At 35.7% G+C, this 18,619-nt stretch overlaps 1 protein-coding gene across 1 annotated transcript in view; it reads right to left on the bottom strand.

Annotated features, from left to right (window-relative positions):
- TMEM260 (transmembrane protein 260) overlaps positions 1-18,619 on the bottom strand; it is a 64,668-nt gene that overhangs the window by 33,457 nt on the left and 12,592 nt on the right. The window contains exons 4-6 of the mRNA XM_011961863.1: positions 7,328-7,505; positions 5,642-5,755; positions 1,708-1,887 (exon numbers count right to left, since the gene is read on the bottom strand). Coding sequence (XP_011817253.1) covers positions 1,708-1,887; positions 5,642-5,755; positions 7,328-7,505 — 472 coding nt within the window. The remainder of the gene's footprint in view (positions 1-1,707; positions 1,888-5,641; positions 5,756-7,327; positions 7,506-18,619) is intronic.

The raw sequence follows: 18,619 nt of genomic DNA, 5'->3' as shown, positions 1-18,619 counted from the left end.
AAAAAAAAAAAAAAAGAAAAGAAAGAAAAGAAACAATAATTGGTTAGAAATCAGTTGAACTATTCCAGCAAAAATGATTTACATGTTAATAAATTAATAACCTTTTTATACTTCCATGATAGACTTTCCTTAAGCTCTTTATGAGCACTTTGATTAAAATTCATTACAACCTGTTCATCTATAATTTCACAATTATGTATGAATTATATAAATTTCAAATCTAGAATGGTCTTCAGACAATATTTTTATGGAATAACCAAAATAAGTAAAGCAGAATATAAATGTAAAGTATCAAACTCTCTACGTCAAAATAATTAATATTTTTCCTTTTTATTAATCTATTTCATTATGAAACATCTCCGACACTCAAAAAACATATATAATACATCTTTAAGGGTCAAAGAGCTTTTTAAAAATCTACAGATCCATCATTCATTTAAGAAACCTCATCAAGATTATAAGATATTTCACAAAGCCCTCAAAGACTTTTTCTTCCTTATCCCACAGCAATAACTACTACCTTGAATTTGGTGTTATTTCCCTATTTTTTATAAATATAAAAAAGTAGTTCTACTACTTTTGTATGTACCCTTGAACAACAGATTGTTTAGTTTTCGCATGGTTTAGAGTTTTGTATAAGTGGTATTATATACTACATACTCTTCTGAGACTTGCCTTCATAAGTAGGACACAAAAGGACAAACCAAGAAAGAAAAACCTGATATAACTGTCTATATGAAAACAAAAAAATCTTCTGCTTATCCTTTCATTTTTCAGATTATCTTTACTGTGACTATGCTTACTGTGTTCCCTTAATATCTTAGGAAAAGCAAGGCCTTTTGAACTTCTTTGGAGCACACTGTTTCCATTTAGTGAACTCATATCTTATGAGATATTTACAGATATGACTTGAGTTTTAAAAACTAGATACTGGCCGGGCGCGGTGGCTCAAGCCTGTAATCCCAGCACTTTGGGAGGCTGAGACGGGCGGATCATGAGGTCAGGAGATCAAGACCATCCTGGCTAACACGGTGAAACCCCGTCTCTATTAAAAACTACAAAAAACTAGCCGGGCGAGGTGGCGGCGCCTGTAGTCCCAGCTACTCGGGAGGCTGAGGCAGGAGAATGGCGTGAACCCGGGAGGCAGAGCTTGCAGTGAGCTGAGATCCGGCCACAGCACTCCAGCCTGGGTGACAGAGCGAGACTCCGTCTCCAAAAAATAAATAAATAAATAAATAAAAAATAATAATAAAAAAATAAAAACTAGATACTAACATAAACACTGTTCATGAAATATGTAAAAAAATAAACAATAAGAAGTGGTTTGGTCAAAGAAAATTTTTTAAATTGAGGATTTTTTTCCTTCGATCTTTTCCAAATAGTTTTATTTACAGATCAAGTGCCCATAGTGACTCACTGCTAACAAGACTGAAATTCTTCAACTGTAGGTGGAAGACTTTTTAATGATGGCTATCCTAAAAAGTATATTCAGGATATACAACTACATGATGTTAAATTAAGTGATTCCAACTTTTCTCTAACATATATCAAAGACCCTATTCCAAGGGGCAAGTTTGTTACATAAATAACCAAAATAAAAATTTGATCCACTGTCATTGATAAATACTGTTTTTTTAATCAAGGCCCAGGCAGAACACTGAAGTTTTGCCACTTGTTTCCTTAGAAGGGCTTTAAATCTGAATTTACCAGGCTGAAGGTTCCATATTCTTCCCTGAGAAAATGTGTCAAAAATCCTTGCAGCGTTGTCTGGTCTCCCCAGGTCCACCGGGCGTGATTAAGGTAAGATGAGATGGGAAGGTGGATATAGGGCAGCAAACCAGCAGAGAAGTACAGGCTCAACTTCAACAAAGAGCCCAGGGAGAGTTCCTGCATCAGAGCACATCGGGTGGTAAAACAATGTTTATTTTAGTAGATTCATCCTGGAACTTCAAGAACATATCAAGGAAAACATCAAATATGTTTACTCAGAGCTGATCTCCCAATTTATATTAAGTCACCACAGAATACTATGTTAAACCTTCTGATTACTATGGATTACTAGAAAATTGCATCAGCCTCAACTCCTTTGCATGGCAGGTGAAAGCTGAGTGAAGCAAATAATATTAGCAAAGGCTCATGAGTATCATGTTTACTGCATCACTTACATTTAAAACCATGTCATGACAAGCAGCATTGCACAGCTGAGATAACCTGCTTGGAAGTGATTATGTGTTGTTTGGCTGATTTTGAATATGCCCAAAATACAATTCTCAGACCAATTCACTTCGTCATCATCATTAGGAGTAGACTTCAACTATATATATTATTATGATTATACGTTGACAATTCTTTCAACAAGGGTTTTGAACATTTCACAGAAATGTCTGGCATAAATGAAACTGGCTTTTATATAAACTCCAAGCTCATTCAAATGCCTTTTTTCCCCCTCAATTTATAATTAATTTCCCCTAATTAAAGAAAATTAGTTGTGGCCGGGTGCGGTGGCTCAAGCCTGTAATCCCAGCACTTTGGGAGGCTGAGACGGGCGGATCACGAGGTCAGGAGATCGAGACCATCCTGGCTAACCCGGTGAAACCCCGTCTCTACTAAAAACACACACAAAAAAAACTAGCCGGGCGAGGTGGCGGGCGCCTGTAGTCCCAGCCACTCGGGAAGCTGAGGCAGGAGAATGGCGTGAACCCAGGAGGCGGAGCTTGCAGTGAGCTGAGATCCGGCCACTGCACTCCAGCCTGGGCGACAGAGCGAGACTCCGTCTCAAAAAAAAAAAAAAAAAAAAAACAACAACAACAAAAAAGAAAATTAGTTGTTATAAAAATGCTGCTTCATATACCTTATTTGGGAAAACATATTTCTCATTTGTAAAATACTTTTCTTAAAGGACAATATTGGCAAAGTTTTACAAATATTAAATCCAAAAGAATATGAATTCTGGTATATTCAATCAATTCCTGTGTATCTGAACCAAGATTCAAATACTGCTTACTTTAGTAACTGAGAGAGGTGGTCTCTCACAAATATCGTATTTGGAAATTGCCAATTTTTCCTTTACAAAAAAGAGAAATTCATATGTGAGAATGAATATAAGAATCAAGGTTCACATTCACCAGAGGTAGAACCAGCAGTTGATTTACATTAGCATTTTCAAGTAAACATTTGTAATTGAAAATGAAGTGTTTTATTACAGTACTGATTTCATTTGAGATTTCTATAGCAGTAATGAGATGCAAAAAAATGATGGCATGAAAGGAGTGTAAGAAATAACTAATCTAACAACATGCCTTTGCTATTCTTAAAATTAGTTTTAAAGAAAGTAAATGCTTATTTTTGCACAGTTTCTGCATATTATAAAGTTGAATTTAGAATGGTAAGATGAGTTGCTGCAGAATTTTCCTTTTGTGTGAAAAATAAACAGGGAGACAACCGCATGAGAGCTATTGCAGACTTGGGGAATAAGTGGTTCCTAATCCTAACTGCACATTAAAATCACCTGGGGAACTTCTTAAAAATACTGATGTCTGGGCCTCACCCCAGATCATTTATATCAGAATTATTTTGGGGTAGAATCAAGTTTTAGCATAAATAAATAAATAAATATATACACACACACACCCCTATGTATACATGTACATATAGATACACATACACATATGTACCTACATTACTATATACATAGGTACATCTGTGTATATATACACACAAACAAACACGAACTTTTAAAAAGTTTCTCAGATAAGTAAGCAGCCAGGGTTGAAACCAACTGACTCAGGACTTTCTGCTCTGTCTCAAATCACCTCACAGTGAGATCCAACTACCCTGTTACTTCATTGGTAGGCCTTATTTTCTAGCCTCTGCTTTTTAACTAATGGGAAATAAAGAGTCACAGTTCTCACAATTTCATCACTCTCTGGTAGCTTACAGGGAAAACTGGCCCTTAGTCCAGGGTCCAAAATTATCAACTCTGAATCCTCCATGTTTTACAGAAAGTACATGTCTCTCCTTTCAATCAACTAACATGAAATATGTGCTGATAATGCACCCCTCTGATGTCTGTTCAGGTTAGAAGCCTGGCTAAGATGACTGATACTAGAGGGAGATGTATCCATCCACCCCCACTGATTCACAAGAGAAATATTTGGGCCTCTTTCTTGTATTCCACAGAAAAGATTCACTGAGTTATATTTCATATCTCCAGTTTTAATCAAGCGTTTATATAATAAAAGGCCATATAAAGAACTTACTATATACACTACAAAACCACTGTTAAAGATACTGCTTGTTATGCCGTTTAATAAGCTTTACATAAGGACCTACATGATTGACTTCACAAAATTCAGTGCCAACGAAAAGTTCTTTCCTGTCAACTGCTATGTTTCTCTTTTACTCATTTTATTTTATTTTTTTATTTTTATTTTTTGGAGACAGAGCCTTGCTCTGGCACCCAGGCTGGAGTGCAGTGGCGTGATATCGGCTCACTGCAACCTCTGCCTGTTGGGTTCAAGTGATTCTCCTGCCTCAGCCTCCCAAGTAACTGGGAATACGGGCGCACACTGCTACGCCTGGCTACTTTTTTTTGTATTTTTAGTAGAGACAGAGTTTCACCGTGTTGCCCAGACTGGTCTCGAACTCCTGAGCTCAGGCAATCCGCCTGCCTTGGCCTCCCAAAGTGCTAAGATTACAGGCGTGAGCCACCGCACCCAGCCCCTTTTACTTACTTTTTAATCACATCATAAAAATTTTATAACCCCCATGTTACCCTTTTTGCTTTACTGTTAAGAAGCTAATGTGTTCAAGTACAGTAAATAAAGCTATCTAAAGCTTTGGTACAATTATTTCCCTATCTCTAGATAATAATTTTATTTGTTTTATATGTTTTCTATTGTAATTCTGATTATAGCTGGGTATAATGAACAAATAATAAAAGGATAAGTAAAGCTGAGTTTGTACACAAACGAATAATAAGGTAAAAAGACTCTAGTGCTGGCTTTGTATATAGACTATTTTAACCTCTGGGTACCTAAATCTCTCATTGCCTAATGAAGTAATTTTCCTATGTTGCTTTATATTGTCATTTTAATTAACAATCATTTTTTTTCTTTCAGAGAAGAAATAACAATAAATCCTTTTTAATTCTAGGGAATCTATTTTGAGAAGACAACACTGTTACCAGAGATTTTATTATTTAGTTCACAATAGCAGTGATGTCTGTTTTGTTGAGAGCTGATTCTTCAGTACCTGGAGCATATGGCACAGGGCAAGGACTCGGCACACAGTTAAATAAATGAAGTATGATGGCACACCACTCTGTGTCTTAGAATGTATAAAACGATAATTAAGAAAATTTTATATTGTTGGTTTAAGTCCTTTCAGCCTACTTTCATTGAGATGCTATTCAGAATCAGTCACGAAATTATGGAACAGGCCAGATGCCACTGCAATCAATACCGCATAATTTTTGTAAATCCTATTTTTTTCAGTCAATATTGTTAGGCCCTAGGGTTATTTATGCTTTACACGAAACCCAAGAAAAATTAAAGTCTGAAATTTTCTCATGATAAAAATGTTACATAAAACCTAAGTAAAATATTGTACATTTTTATTTTTACAAAACTCAAAAACCTACCTTCTTTTTTAAAAGTTGAAAGAGAATCCAAGGTATTATGCACAAAACATAGAGTATTATTGTGTGCTGGTTACATAAGCTAAGGCCACAGCAGAAAGCACCAATTTTAGCTATCTGAAAATAAATTTTAAAAAATTAAGTAAAAAATTCACCTAACACTCTAAAAACAATAATAAAAACCCATTTTTATATTAAAACCAAGCATCTGTATCCTAAGTTAGGTTAAAATCAACCTCTAAGATGCAAGCAGTTATACCTTTTTTTAATAATCACTAATATTTGTTACTATTTTTTGTTAATATTTTCCATGTTCATCAAATAATTGCAGTTTGATCTTAAATAACTGTTTTCAAACCAACTTTCAGAAAATCCTGTATGATAAACAGGTAAGTTGTAATAGTAATAGCATATTGTGTAATGCTTATTCAAGTAAAATCTATAATTGAAATTCAGCAATTGTTTTTTCTCCTATTAAGCAAATGAAATACAGCCTGTTTTGTTTAGGAATCTGGTTATCTCCGGGTGGTGTTTTTCAGTTTTTTCAACATGTGTTAGTTTCATAATTGGCAAAGATTCTCTCCTTTGACCAAACTCAAGTCAGGCTCCTCTAAACTCTTCCCAATTAGGCCCTGACTTCTGAGTTTCCATGTTCATCTCTGCATTGTCCAGTTTTAGCATCAATCCCATCTAGTCAGTTTAGCCAGAACCCTCATCCTCAATATCTGATCAAGTTCTTCATCCACTACCATTCCCTAGGTGATGTCTGATCACCCTGGCTTGCTTTCAGCAAGAATTCAGTCACTTTACCCTGATGTTTCCTCTCAGTAATTTTCCATCCACTGACTCCTACCCTGCTCCTTGGCTATAAATTCCCACTTTTCCTGTTTGGAGTTGAGCCTGATTTCTTTCCCCTACTACAAAACCCCACTGCAGTTGTCCCTATACCTGAACCTGAACAGTGTGCCTTCTCACTCTTTAAAAAAAGTCTATTGAATATTTTAACATAATCAGACATTTTTTAAGCCAAAAAAACCCCTCTAATAGCATCACAGAAAACCACATATAAACCATGATGTTCTTTTGTTTCTACACTCTTTAGCAACACAAAGCTGCCTATACTAAGATGATTTAGCATTTCCCAGTGTATACACTGCAGGTTCTTAGAAGATAGGGTTCTTTCACATGTCAAGTGATTCTGATGATAGTGTTTACCTTAAAATTCATTGTAATTTCTTCTGAACTACTTCATGTTTTACATTTGATACTTTTCTTTTAGTTAAGTAAATTACACATTCGACATTTTTTGGCAATTAAAGAGTGAGTCAATGTATCCTAATTTAAGGGGGCCAGTCTAGAACTTGGCACTTTCTGATAACATACACAAATAAATGATGGCGAATTAACCAACAAGCCTATCTTTCCCATGGGACACACAGGGGATTTCATAATCCTCTCACTCTCCAAAAAACTTTTAAACTCTGAGGGAAGAAAAGCGCCATATTTTATAAGGGCTATTGTGGTTCCATCCATAATAAAAAAGACTGAGATCATTTTCTCTCTCAACATGCCAGATTATCCTGACAGTAATCGGAATAGATAAATGGTATTTAAGCCAACATTAAAAAGAAATACATCTGTCTAAAAATTAAAACAAAAACTGATTTCACTTTGATCAAAATAGGTTACCTTTGATCTCTCCTTAGCAGTTGCTGCTTCCTCAAAATGTACAGTAAGAGCCATAAGCAGCCCCACAAACAGATTGTTTAAGCTAAAAACCTCTGCTGCAATGGACCACTGCCATGTTAGACGAGAAAATGAAAACACCCCCGCAGCAAGGATTCCTCCAGCAGATGAGCCAGAAAGCCTGCAAACACAGATAACATGAAATCTTCTTTCCCAACAAAAAGAACTAACTTTATTTTCCTTTTTGTAAACTGTACCAGCAGAAATTATGACAGTCACCGAGCACTACTCCACCACATTATATGGTTAATACATTACCTCATATAATAATTTCTTTCAACAAATTTTAATTAGGAAGTTCATATGTTAACTTATTAATGAACAAATAAACAAACCTATGGCTAGAATGAGGTTCAGTCCTCAGACGTAACTGCTAGAATTCACGCCAGTTCAGAAAACCTGAAGACATAGTAGCTAGAGAGAGAACAAACCTGTGTCATTTTCTTGCTCTATCCATGAAGAAGGATGGTCTAGTTAAGACCTAAATGTTTGATTGTAAAAATTAATGAAACGAAAAAATATTTATTCAGGAAAATGCATTCTCACTTCAGGTACAATGTTTGGACCCAGGTATACCTTTTATTTTCATCTCTCAGCATATGCCAAAGAATGTCTTGATCACAATATTTGATGATTTCAATATCTTATATAGTGCAGTTCTTAGTTTCCGAGGGTTTTTTCTTTAGACAAAGTTGTAGTTAAAACTATTTTTTTCTCTAAAGATAGGAACGTGAATTTCAACAACACCAGAAGAATCAGACGCTACACTTAAAAACAAATTTCTCACCCACAAATGCCAACAAAACCCATACCATTCGAAACAATCAGGAATCTGGATCTCAGTTCAGAGATTTGATTTGAGACTGGTAGTGTGGTTGAATTTACTAATGCATATCAAACCAAAACAAGTTTCTATTTCCTTATAAATCTGAAACTATGAAAATGAAAGTGATTATGAAATGCCTATTTCTAATAGTGTTAGAAAATTCAGCAAGCATTACTGCATCTAACAATTACCATATTCTATAGCTCCAAATCATTAATTTTCAACTATATTCTTTTGTATAAAAAGTTACAGAGTAGTTCTATGGCTTTTAGTCAATCATTATTTTTAAATGATTACATAAAAATCTCAGTATCAGTAAACCTCTTTTTTCTTTGAGTTTCTGTTTGCAATTTATTTCTGTTTTCTTTCTCTTATAAAAATCAGCAGTTTCCCATTTCTTTCAGCTTCCCAGTCTTCCAGTGATCCTGATTCAACACATTATTATTTCTTCCTTCCAAATTACTTTCCTGTCTACTCATTCCTTTCTATTTGTATTTTTACTGCCTTACACTTAATTATTTTTAAGAATTCCCTAATTTGTCTTCTGGTTTTCAATCTATTCTGCAATAATAACATCATATCAAGTTTCCTAAAACATATTCTTTATGACTACCTAGCCCAAAAACTTAAGGACTGTCCACTGCTCGAGGGATAAGTTCTAAATCAGACTGCCTGGAATCCAGGCTTCCAATAAACTAGCTCCCACTCACTCACTAATGATCAACATTATTCTCTCCACCCATTAGTCAGGCTCATCAAAACTTCCTAATTAGACATGCCTATGCCTAGTACTATACTTTTGCTCATTCTGTACCCCTGAATCTAATGTCCTCCCTGCTCCTTTCTATTTATTTAAATCCTACTTCTTTCTCAAATGTTTCTTCAATTCCTAGGTTTCAGCCCATTCTGTACATCTATAGTATTTGTCTGTAACAATTACTTTAACACTGTTTTTGAAATGTGAATTGGAGTTAAATTTCATGTATATTGGATGTATCTAGCCCCAAACACACAAAGGAAACTTAGTGAACGAGAGAACAAATTAAAGTATTTCTAACATTTTTAAAGGAACTTCCATGTTTCATATGTCAATATTATTTGGGAAAGTCAGCAGAAGATACAAGATTCCTTCCTCTACTTAAAACTGAAATTAGCATCCTTGGAGAAATGGCTAATACTAGAGCTGGAGTAGCTCTAGCACAAAATTAGTCTGAAACATCTTGTGCCGGAAAGTCAAGAAGTGCTCAAAGAATGATGGGGGCATGACAGAAGGACACAGGAGCCAGCTTAAAGAGGCTCCCACTGGCCAAATCTGGGATAATTTAAACATCAAAAATAATTATAGTAATAGCTTATAAATCACTTAATACCTAAGAATCTATGAATTTAGTGATGTAAATAAGTAGGTGAGAAGCACATCATTGGCCTTTCGTAGAAAGCCAACTAATAATTGTAGAACAAATGATGGAATTAGAAATCACCATTTGGCAGCCATCTTAATAATAATCAATAAATACCAAAACTAGTGGGTAAAAATTTTGGAGTAGCAGAATATGTACAGTCTCAAGGTACCACCCTATGAATAGATGAATTACCAAGGGAAAAATGGTAACTTTACAGTGGTGAAAACTGTCAGACACAATCTTAACCACATGACCAAAATTAACAGCATTAGTAATAGGACAAACATCACATGCTTCCCAATCTATTCCAGTGAAAAGAATACAGCATCATTTCTACAGCATTCCTGCAGAAATGTGTTACCTGAAGCAAAGCGGAATAAAATCCTGATATAAATGAATCCTCAGGAAGAAAACTCAACATTTACTAATCTACAATGACTTTTAACACATATTCTTACACTCAGAAAGGCATCCTAGGCCAGGCGCGGTGGCTCACGCCTGTAATCCCGGCACTTTGGGAGGCCGAGGCGGGCGGATCACAAGGTCAGGAGATCGAGACATCGAGACCATCCTGGCTAACATGGTGAAACCCCGTCTCTACTAAAAATACAAAAAAATTAGCAGGGCATGGTGGCGGGCACCTGTAGTCCCACCTACTTGGGAGGCTGAGGCGGGATTGGAATTATGAACTACATTAACTGTCTTTTCAAATATTTCATAAGGTTTTACAAATTGAAGAATATAAGGTAAAAATTTTGACTTCAATGATGACATTTATCTAGTTACCTTAGATTGTTACACAAAGTTAGGTACATGAGTATTTTACTGAAGACTAATCCCGTATCAGCAAGGTCTATAATCTGAATTCTCTCTCTCTGTTTCTCCACTAAGGTCAAGATGGTTTTGCAATAAATAATCCATGTACTCTTTCACCTGGTTTTCCTTGGCATTAGAGAAATAATTTGTAAGACCGCTGAGTCAAATAGTAGAAGACAAGGTAACTGATTATGAAATCAGCAATGGGAATCAAATCTAAAATCTCAACCTTTTTAGCATCGGATGAACTTGCTCGGAAATCAAACTAAGTCTACAGGAATTTGCCTTGTAGTCCTAATGTATGGCACACAAAAGCGTAGTGGATCTTTCAATTTGTTTGTTTCCCAACAGCAGCATATGAGGGTCTGATGTTTCCACATCCTAGTGGGCACTTACTATCTAGTTTAATTCTAGCCACCCTAGTCGGTGTGAAGTGGCATCTCACTGAAGTTTGGATTTCCATTTTCCTAATGGCTAATGCTGCTAAGCATCTTTTTCTGTGTTTATTGGCCATTTGTGTATCTCCCTTAAAGAAATATCTATTCAGATCCTTTGCTCATTTCTTAAATTGGATTGTCTTTTTATTATTGAATTGTAGAGTTCTTCCCAACTTCCTTTTACTATGTTTCTTTTCAGCTAACCACAGCCAGAGTCACGTGCTTGCAACCAAGAACCCTGACTGAAACATACTATCTTCCCCCTTCAGTATACTTCCCATTATTTTTTCACAGAAAAGTGTGAATAAATTCTGAAAATAAAACGCTCCTGTTCTCCTAGTCTTGTGCAAAACAGAAGAGAGGAAGCACGCCTCTAGAAGCAGAAAGTCATGTATACATCCATATATAGGATATATAGAAAGTGAAATGTTTTAGAGGACCCAGTATTCATGTTTTCGTACAATAACCTATATAGGGTAGGCCAGTATGAATTTCTTTGATTTCAATAGCATTTTATAAGTCAAACTCTGAATGCTCCTTAAAATGCACATATTTCAACACACTGCCTTTAAAAGTTACTTTATGACAGTTAATATGTAGGCTATTTACTGCTTATTCAAATGTTGACCAAATTATCTACTGCATCTGACTAATCATCATCTCCTTTCATTTTGGAAGAAAAATTATCCAAATAATTTGTAAGACCCAATGACTTTGGATTTTTCCAAAGAGGATGACGGACAATTTAGACAATAGATTCTAACATTCTCTAAAAAACTTGAGATGCTTGAACCACCATTTTGTATGGGTTTATGTTGTATTTAGTCCAAGTAACACATACATGTTTAATTGATACTGTTTCCAAAGATAGGTTCAGCTAAGTCTTCCAAATCAGGAGGTTTTTTGTTTGTTTTTGTTTTTCCTTCACACCTTATCCAGTTATGCAGCAACAAAAACAGACTGAGGATCATGAGCCAGTTTATCAGAGCTAAAGACTCCTCTGTTAATACAAAAAAAATTTTTAAGTTTACTTTATGCTAAGACTCAGAATCAATCAACTGTTACTTGCCATGTAACATATACAAACTAGTAGATTAAGAGGTTGAAATAATGTGAAACATCTGTTATGGAAAAATTCCACAGCTCAAGAGGGATACACACAAGGCTTTGTAGGTAGCAATTAATGCTCAGCTGAGTTTGAAGACTACAGCAGCTGTGGAGATGGAGCAGCAGCGTCAGTACACATGGCTATGGATAGGTCTGCAGGAGCCTGAGCCAGGCTTTATTATGATAATGAAATAAAATACTATTTTATCCTGGAGAAGCTGGATGGAGCCATCCTTTGGGGCTTTACTAGGTCAGAGGGACAGAAGGGCAAAAGGACAGAAGGACAAGAAGGAGAGTTAAAGTAATGAATCATGGGGCCTAGACTGAATAGAAAAGGAAGTAAAGAGACAGTGTGAGCCATCAGTGAAATGAGTGAAATGAAAGCTAAAGTCATACCACGGAGTAAAAAGTAGGCTGGAGAAGGGAACATCAAATTGTTAGTGGATGGAACAGGCCAGTTAAACAAGATTAGACTCTACTGTTGAAAGCAGCTAACGATGGAACAGAGTTTTAGAAAGCTATTCTCAAAATACTAAGATTTTCAATAAACTAAGTATTTGTCCTGAAAGTCTGCCAGTAGTTGGTACACGTGCACTAGTAGGTCTGCAGGCTGAGAGCAACGTAGAAATAAGTGGCCCACTGCCATGGCTTCACAGGCATGCTACTAAGGAGCTGTGACCCCCACGTCAGGACACAGCAAGTCATGTCTGTGACTTGTGCTGACACATCAATGGACGATGCCAGTAGTGATAAGGATGATAAGACTTTGCAAGTCTTCAGTTAATTCACTGATTCTGTAAGAAGACAGTCTCATTATATTGCTCAAGTCATATTTCCTATGCATTATCTGAGCATGCTTCATTTCACCTTAGTGAGACAAAGATAAATGACTACAAAGCAGGTTGGCATCAGGGATGATTTCATGAAGACACGTTTCAGGGTAAGAGCTAGGCTCAGTATCAGCCTCACATGTCCACATCTGCAGCCTCTACCTCTCTTCTCACTGTAGCCTTCTATTGAAATTGCTCTTGCTGAGGTCCCCAGTGACAACAGGCTTTCTGGACCTCTCTGCTGTGTTGTTGATCCCTGTTGATGACCACTCCCCTCGACACACTTTACTGAGTTGATGTCTAGGACTGCATATCCCCCTGGTTTTCCTTTTATGGCTCTGGATCTTCCTTCTGTGTGTGTGTGTGTGTGTGTTTTCTGAGTGTCTCCTCTTTTTCCATTAATTTCTTTAAAGCTGGTTATTTCCCCAGATTTCATTCTCAGACAACTGCTTTTCTCACTCTACACACTCTAGGTGGCTAGAGTAACTTTATCCACTATCTTGATTTCAACTGCTAACCACAAACTGAAAAAAACAGATCTGTTCCCAGCACTGCACTCTACTGTACTGTCGGACTTAAATATCTCCAACCAACTATGGTACACCCCAATGCCAGTCCAACTCTGGATGCCCCATAGAACCTCAGTGTCAACATGTACAAAATTAATTTCTCATTCTCTTTTCTAAAAATGATTTCCTACTCCTGCATTCTCTATCTTAGTGACCTTCATTATCTACCTAGTTATTTAAGTTAAGATACCTGGTAGTGATTATCAAAGCTTCTTTTCCCTCTCTCTCTCTCTCTCTCTCTCTCTCTGTCAAAAATAACACATCCTGCCAATTTCATTTCATAGTAATTTTTAAAGGTCATCTTCCCTCCATCCATACCACCACCATTCCATGTTAGCTATTATCATCACCTCAGACTCAAACCAATACAACAATGTGGTAAGCCACCTCCAGGCCTATGCCCGCCATTGCCAACAGAGTAAGAGATTCAAAACATATCTGACCTCACACCTTTCTGACTCCAACACTTTAATGACCTCTCCTTTAATGAGAAAACATAATATAAGCCCCTCATCATGACATAAAAAAACCTTTCATGATCTGGTCTTTTAACACATCAAACTTTTATGTTTCAGCAACACTAAATGACTTGCAAGTCCCTATACTTAAAAGCTGTTTCTCCACTTCGGGGTTTCTTTGCAAATGAGGTTCTCTATACAGGTTGAGGACCCCTATCTGAAATGCCTGGGACCAGAAGTCTTTCAAATTTTGGATTTTTTCAGATTTTGCAGTATCTGAAGAACACGTATCAGTTAAACATTTCTAATCAGAAAATCTGAAATGCAACATGCTCCAATGAGCACTTCCTTTGGGCATTATGTCAGTATTCAAAGAGTTTCAGATTTTGGAACATTCTGGATTTCGGATTTTTTGATTAGGGATGCTTAACTTGTATGTAGAACACTGTTTTGCCTTCAATTCGCTAACTCCCATGTAACTATTTACAACTCAGTATAAGCATCGTCTTTGGCAAGTATTCCCTGAAACATTTTCTCTAAGACTAGGATACTTGCCCCTTCTCTAGGTTCTCATCCAATTAAACGCAATAAATATATATGAAATAGATTTTTCTGTATTAAAAAAATGACTGAGGAATATAAATTTTTAACTGTAACCTAATCAAAACACTATAAAGAAATCAGATTTGAATAACTTAAAATCCTCTATATAATGTATTATAAAGTCAAAAAATTATTTTTGGACTATTGATAATATTGGATAATCTGTCAGCATATTGATATACTTTTTAATTAAAAATATATCTCAATATATATGTCTGTGTGTATATATATATATACACACACACACACACTCAAATATATGTGTGTGTCCCTAGAAAAACTATTTGATTTTTTGAAAAACTGTTTTCCATATATATATTATTTTAGACGTATTTTATTTGTAGTTTTTAATGCTCTGCAAGTAGCAATGGTTTCTTTTTTTTTTTTTTTTTTTATGCTCTGCAAGTAGCAATGGTTTTTTTTTTTTTTTTTTTTTTTTTTTTTTTGAGATGGAGTCTTGCTCTGTCGCCCAGGCTGGAGTGCAGTGGCCGGATCTCAGCTCACTGCAAGCTCTGCCTCCCGGGTTCACGCCATTCTCCTGGCTCAGCCTCCCGAGTAGCTGGGACTACAGGTGCCCACCACCACGCCCGGCTAGTTTTTTGTATTTTTTAGTAGAGATGGGGTTTCACCGTGTTAGCCAGGATGGTCTCGATCTCCTGACCTCATGATCCGCCCATCTCGGCCTCCCAAAGTGCTGGGATTACAGGCTTGAGCCACCGCGCCCGGCCAGCAATGGTTTCTAATGACCTCAATGTAACTCCAAACATTTTCAAATAATGTTGGATAAAATTACTTACGCCATTATTTGGAAAGAAATATTTTTTTAAACTGCAAAAAATTAAGACAAAAGATGTTTTGGTCTTGGGGTAAATTTTAAGAGTCATGTCCTTTATTATTATATAAATGATGTCTTGGTAACAAATGCTATTAAGGGAAAAGTTAAAGAATTCATTTTAAACTTGTTACATTGATTTTTGTTTCCTTAAATAAAATGATGTTTGTATGGACAGATTTTCCAGAAACTAAGGAATACTATTTTATCATTCTGTACTTTAATTCAAGTGTTTAAATATTTGTTTGGCAAGGGTATAGAAGCAATAATTTGTTTTTAAACACTTTCTATTTTCATATTACTTTATTCCTTGACTACAAAATAAATATTTCAAAGAGAATAATAAAACATAGACTGGGCGTGGTGGCTCATCCCTGTAATCCCAGCACTTTGCAAGGCCAAGGCAGAGAATCGCTTGTGCTTGGGGGTTCATAACCAGCCTGGGCAACATACTGAGATTTCATCTCTACTAAAAAATTTAAAAAAAATAAAAATTAGCTGGGCATGGTGGCACATGCCTGTAGTCCCAGCTATGTGGGAGGCTGAAGCAGGAGGATGGCTTGAGCCCAGGAGGTTGAGGCTGCAGTGAGCTATCATAGCACCACTGTACTCTGGCCTGGGTGACAGGCCTGACTCCAAAAAATAAAATAAGATAAAATATAGGTTCACAGTTACTCATATTGCCTTTCACACACTGATTTGTAGAGACAGTTCCTTAATTTTCTCAAACTTTTGTGAAATTTCAAACAAAACACATCAAATTTCTATTCATTTTATATTTTATTGAGCCAAACAACAATGAGCCATCCAAATCAATAAGGCACTACATATTGGAGCTAGAAAAAAAAAGTTGAATGTGCAGAAGGCTTTCTTACCTGCGCAGAAATTCAAATGAGGCTGTGATGCTACAAAAATCATAACAAATACATCTGAAGGCATATCTAATCTCACACTTGCTAAGAGAGATTACTGAGAAGCACTTTTATCATCTGTTTATTATGAGTTTAAAAGAAAGCCATTTTCCTATGAATTTACAGAATTCCTAGAGCTTCCAATTAATCCACTATCCTTTTGGATCGCTGGGGCCTTTATTATCTTATGATCGTGGCCAATTATCATCCCTGTCAATGAAGCGAACCTGTGAGTGAGTGATCAGACAAGTTAGTTGCAATCTCTTTTTGGGAATAACTCTAATCAGGAGACCTACTCTATAAAAAAATTTTCCCCTGGAAAGGCTACAACATATATTTAAAATTTTTTTGGCAGAGGTAAATTATATAAGTAGAGCAGAACATTATTCATAAATCTTTTGCATACAATACTATTAAATGAATTGGTAGTCCAAATTTCTGACTTAAGTAATCTACTAAAAATAAATGGAAGGAATGTCCAATCTGACATTATTTAAATAGGAGATTTAAATGAAATTGTTAATCTGAGCTCACAAAACAAGCTATCTTGTGTAATCCATAAAGTCTAAAGTGTAGATGCACTATAAATAAAACTACACCCAAAATAAGACAGACAAGCAATTGTCATCTACCCGTAGAGTAAGTGTGATGATTTTTTTCAAATAAAAATGACATAATCAAAAACATGATTGTGTTTTCACTTGGCAATCCAGGATACCTATTTTCAATTTCCATTTTATTCTTTTGAACAAATATGCTTATTATTTTTAAAGAGCAACTAAGGAGTTAATAACATGCTAAAGTAGAATCTTAAAATTAGCTCATTAAAGTGAAAAGACTTTTTTTCCACTGAAATTATTAATTCAACCAAACTAAAAGCAAAAGAGAAATTCAAATGAGGTTGTGAATAAATGAGAACTCTTTTCACCAGAACTCACAGATACATGGCTAATAGTTTAAACTATTTTCTATTTTAACTTAAGAACACTTTATGATGAATTAGATATGAGAAAAAATGTTTTCCATTCTTAATCTAATTCTCACAGAGCCCCAAAAGAGCAAGGACAAAAGAGGTATGCCTTCAAATGAAATACATATTTTTATCATCTCACCTGACTTATAGAAAGATAAAAATCATATTAGGTCATACGAGGAAAAGATCACAATCTTCAAACACTACCACTATGATAATTTTAATAACACAACCCTTGTATTATAAAAGATACTCGCCTGTCAATATCAATAATCAAAATCAAGTTTTTACACTGTTAGAGAGGTAAACTTAATTCTAAGATCTCATAATAATGGGGGAAAGCACTGATATAGATTATTCAAAATATCAAATCCAAAAGTCACTGAAGTACATTTTGTTTTATATAAATAATTTTATACTTCATATAAAAAATATGCTTTACAGTATATTTGAAGTAGATAAATCTTCCTGATTGCTTTTTACTTAGGTTAACAATAAAACCACGTAGTTTACATTCCAGGAGAGCATAGTGTTTAGTCAACAAAAAAAGACACACTAAGAGTATGATAGATAGTATGGGTAGGGCAGTCAAGTGTTTAAAATCTCACCCAGATCATGCAAATGACAGAAATTCTCCACTGGAGTAAGGATGATGTGATGCTATTAAGCATCAAATGTGAGCATCAGAATTCTCTGCTTAAAACACAATTGTCTCTTTTGGTCCACAAAATTCACGAGACCTAGATAAGATTCCTAAGAAATGTACTGATTGTGTAGCAGTTTTCTCACTGATGGAATACTATTCATCTGTTGACACAATGGATAAATCACGAGGTTACAATTTACCCCATTGACACAGGTTTGCTATTGATAAGGTATATTTTTCTTTCCGCTACACAGTATTTGATTTTCATGTGTAGTCACATGTTTGTATAACCCTTAATCAAAAGGCAAATAACAGAAACCTGAAATTCTTTCCGAACACACATTTGACATGCCTCATAAAATTCATGAATGCATTTGTCTTCAGTGTTACTTGTATGCAAAGAACCCAACACAGAAGGTACACTGCACTACGTCTATACTGAGTGTACGGAGAATTCCTACTTGAAATGGAATTTGACTGGGCAGGCCACAGTGCGGCATCTGAACGTTATTGTTTAATAAATTACTATTAGTATCAATTCACAGTGACAACTAAAATAGTGCAGCTGACTACAGGGAAGAAGTATGGTAAAGGAGGATAAAATGAACGGCAAATCCACCACCCTTATCCTTCCACGTTCCTATCTTTCTGGGTCCGGTTCATGAAAATGATACAGAAGTTCCCTTCAGGCTCATTCACATAATCAACATCATGTATTTCTCTCTCCAGTCTACCCAGAGAATGGTCAAACTAGAGAGCTAAGTTGCTGAAAATCTAAGTCCTGCTAAGCCTCCTTCTTTTGGTGGCAGCTCACTCAACCGTCT

The sequence above is a fragment of the Colobus angolensis genome, unplaced genomic scaffold (genome assembly GCF_000951035.1).
Source record: "Colobus angolensis palliatus isolate OR3802 unplaced genomic scaffold, Cang.pa_1.0 Scaffold57, whole genome shotgun sequence".
Lineage (NCBI taxonomy): Eukaryota > Metazoa > Chordata > Mammalia > Primates > Cercopithecidae > Colobus > Colobus angolensis.
The sequence above is the reverse complement of the archived record's forward strand: the minus strand, read 5'-3'. Positions and strand labels throughout refer to the sequence as shown.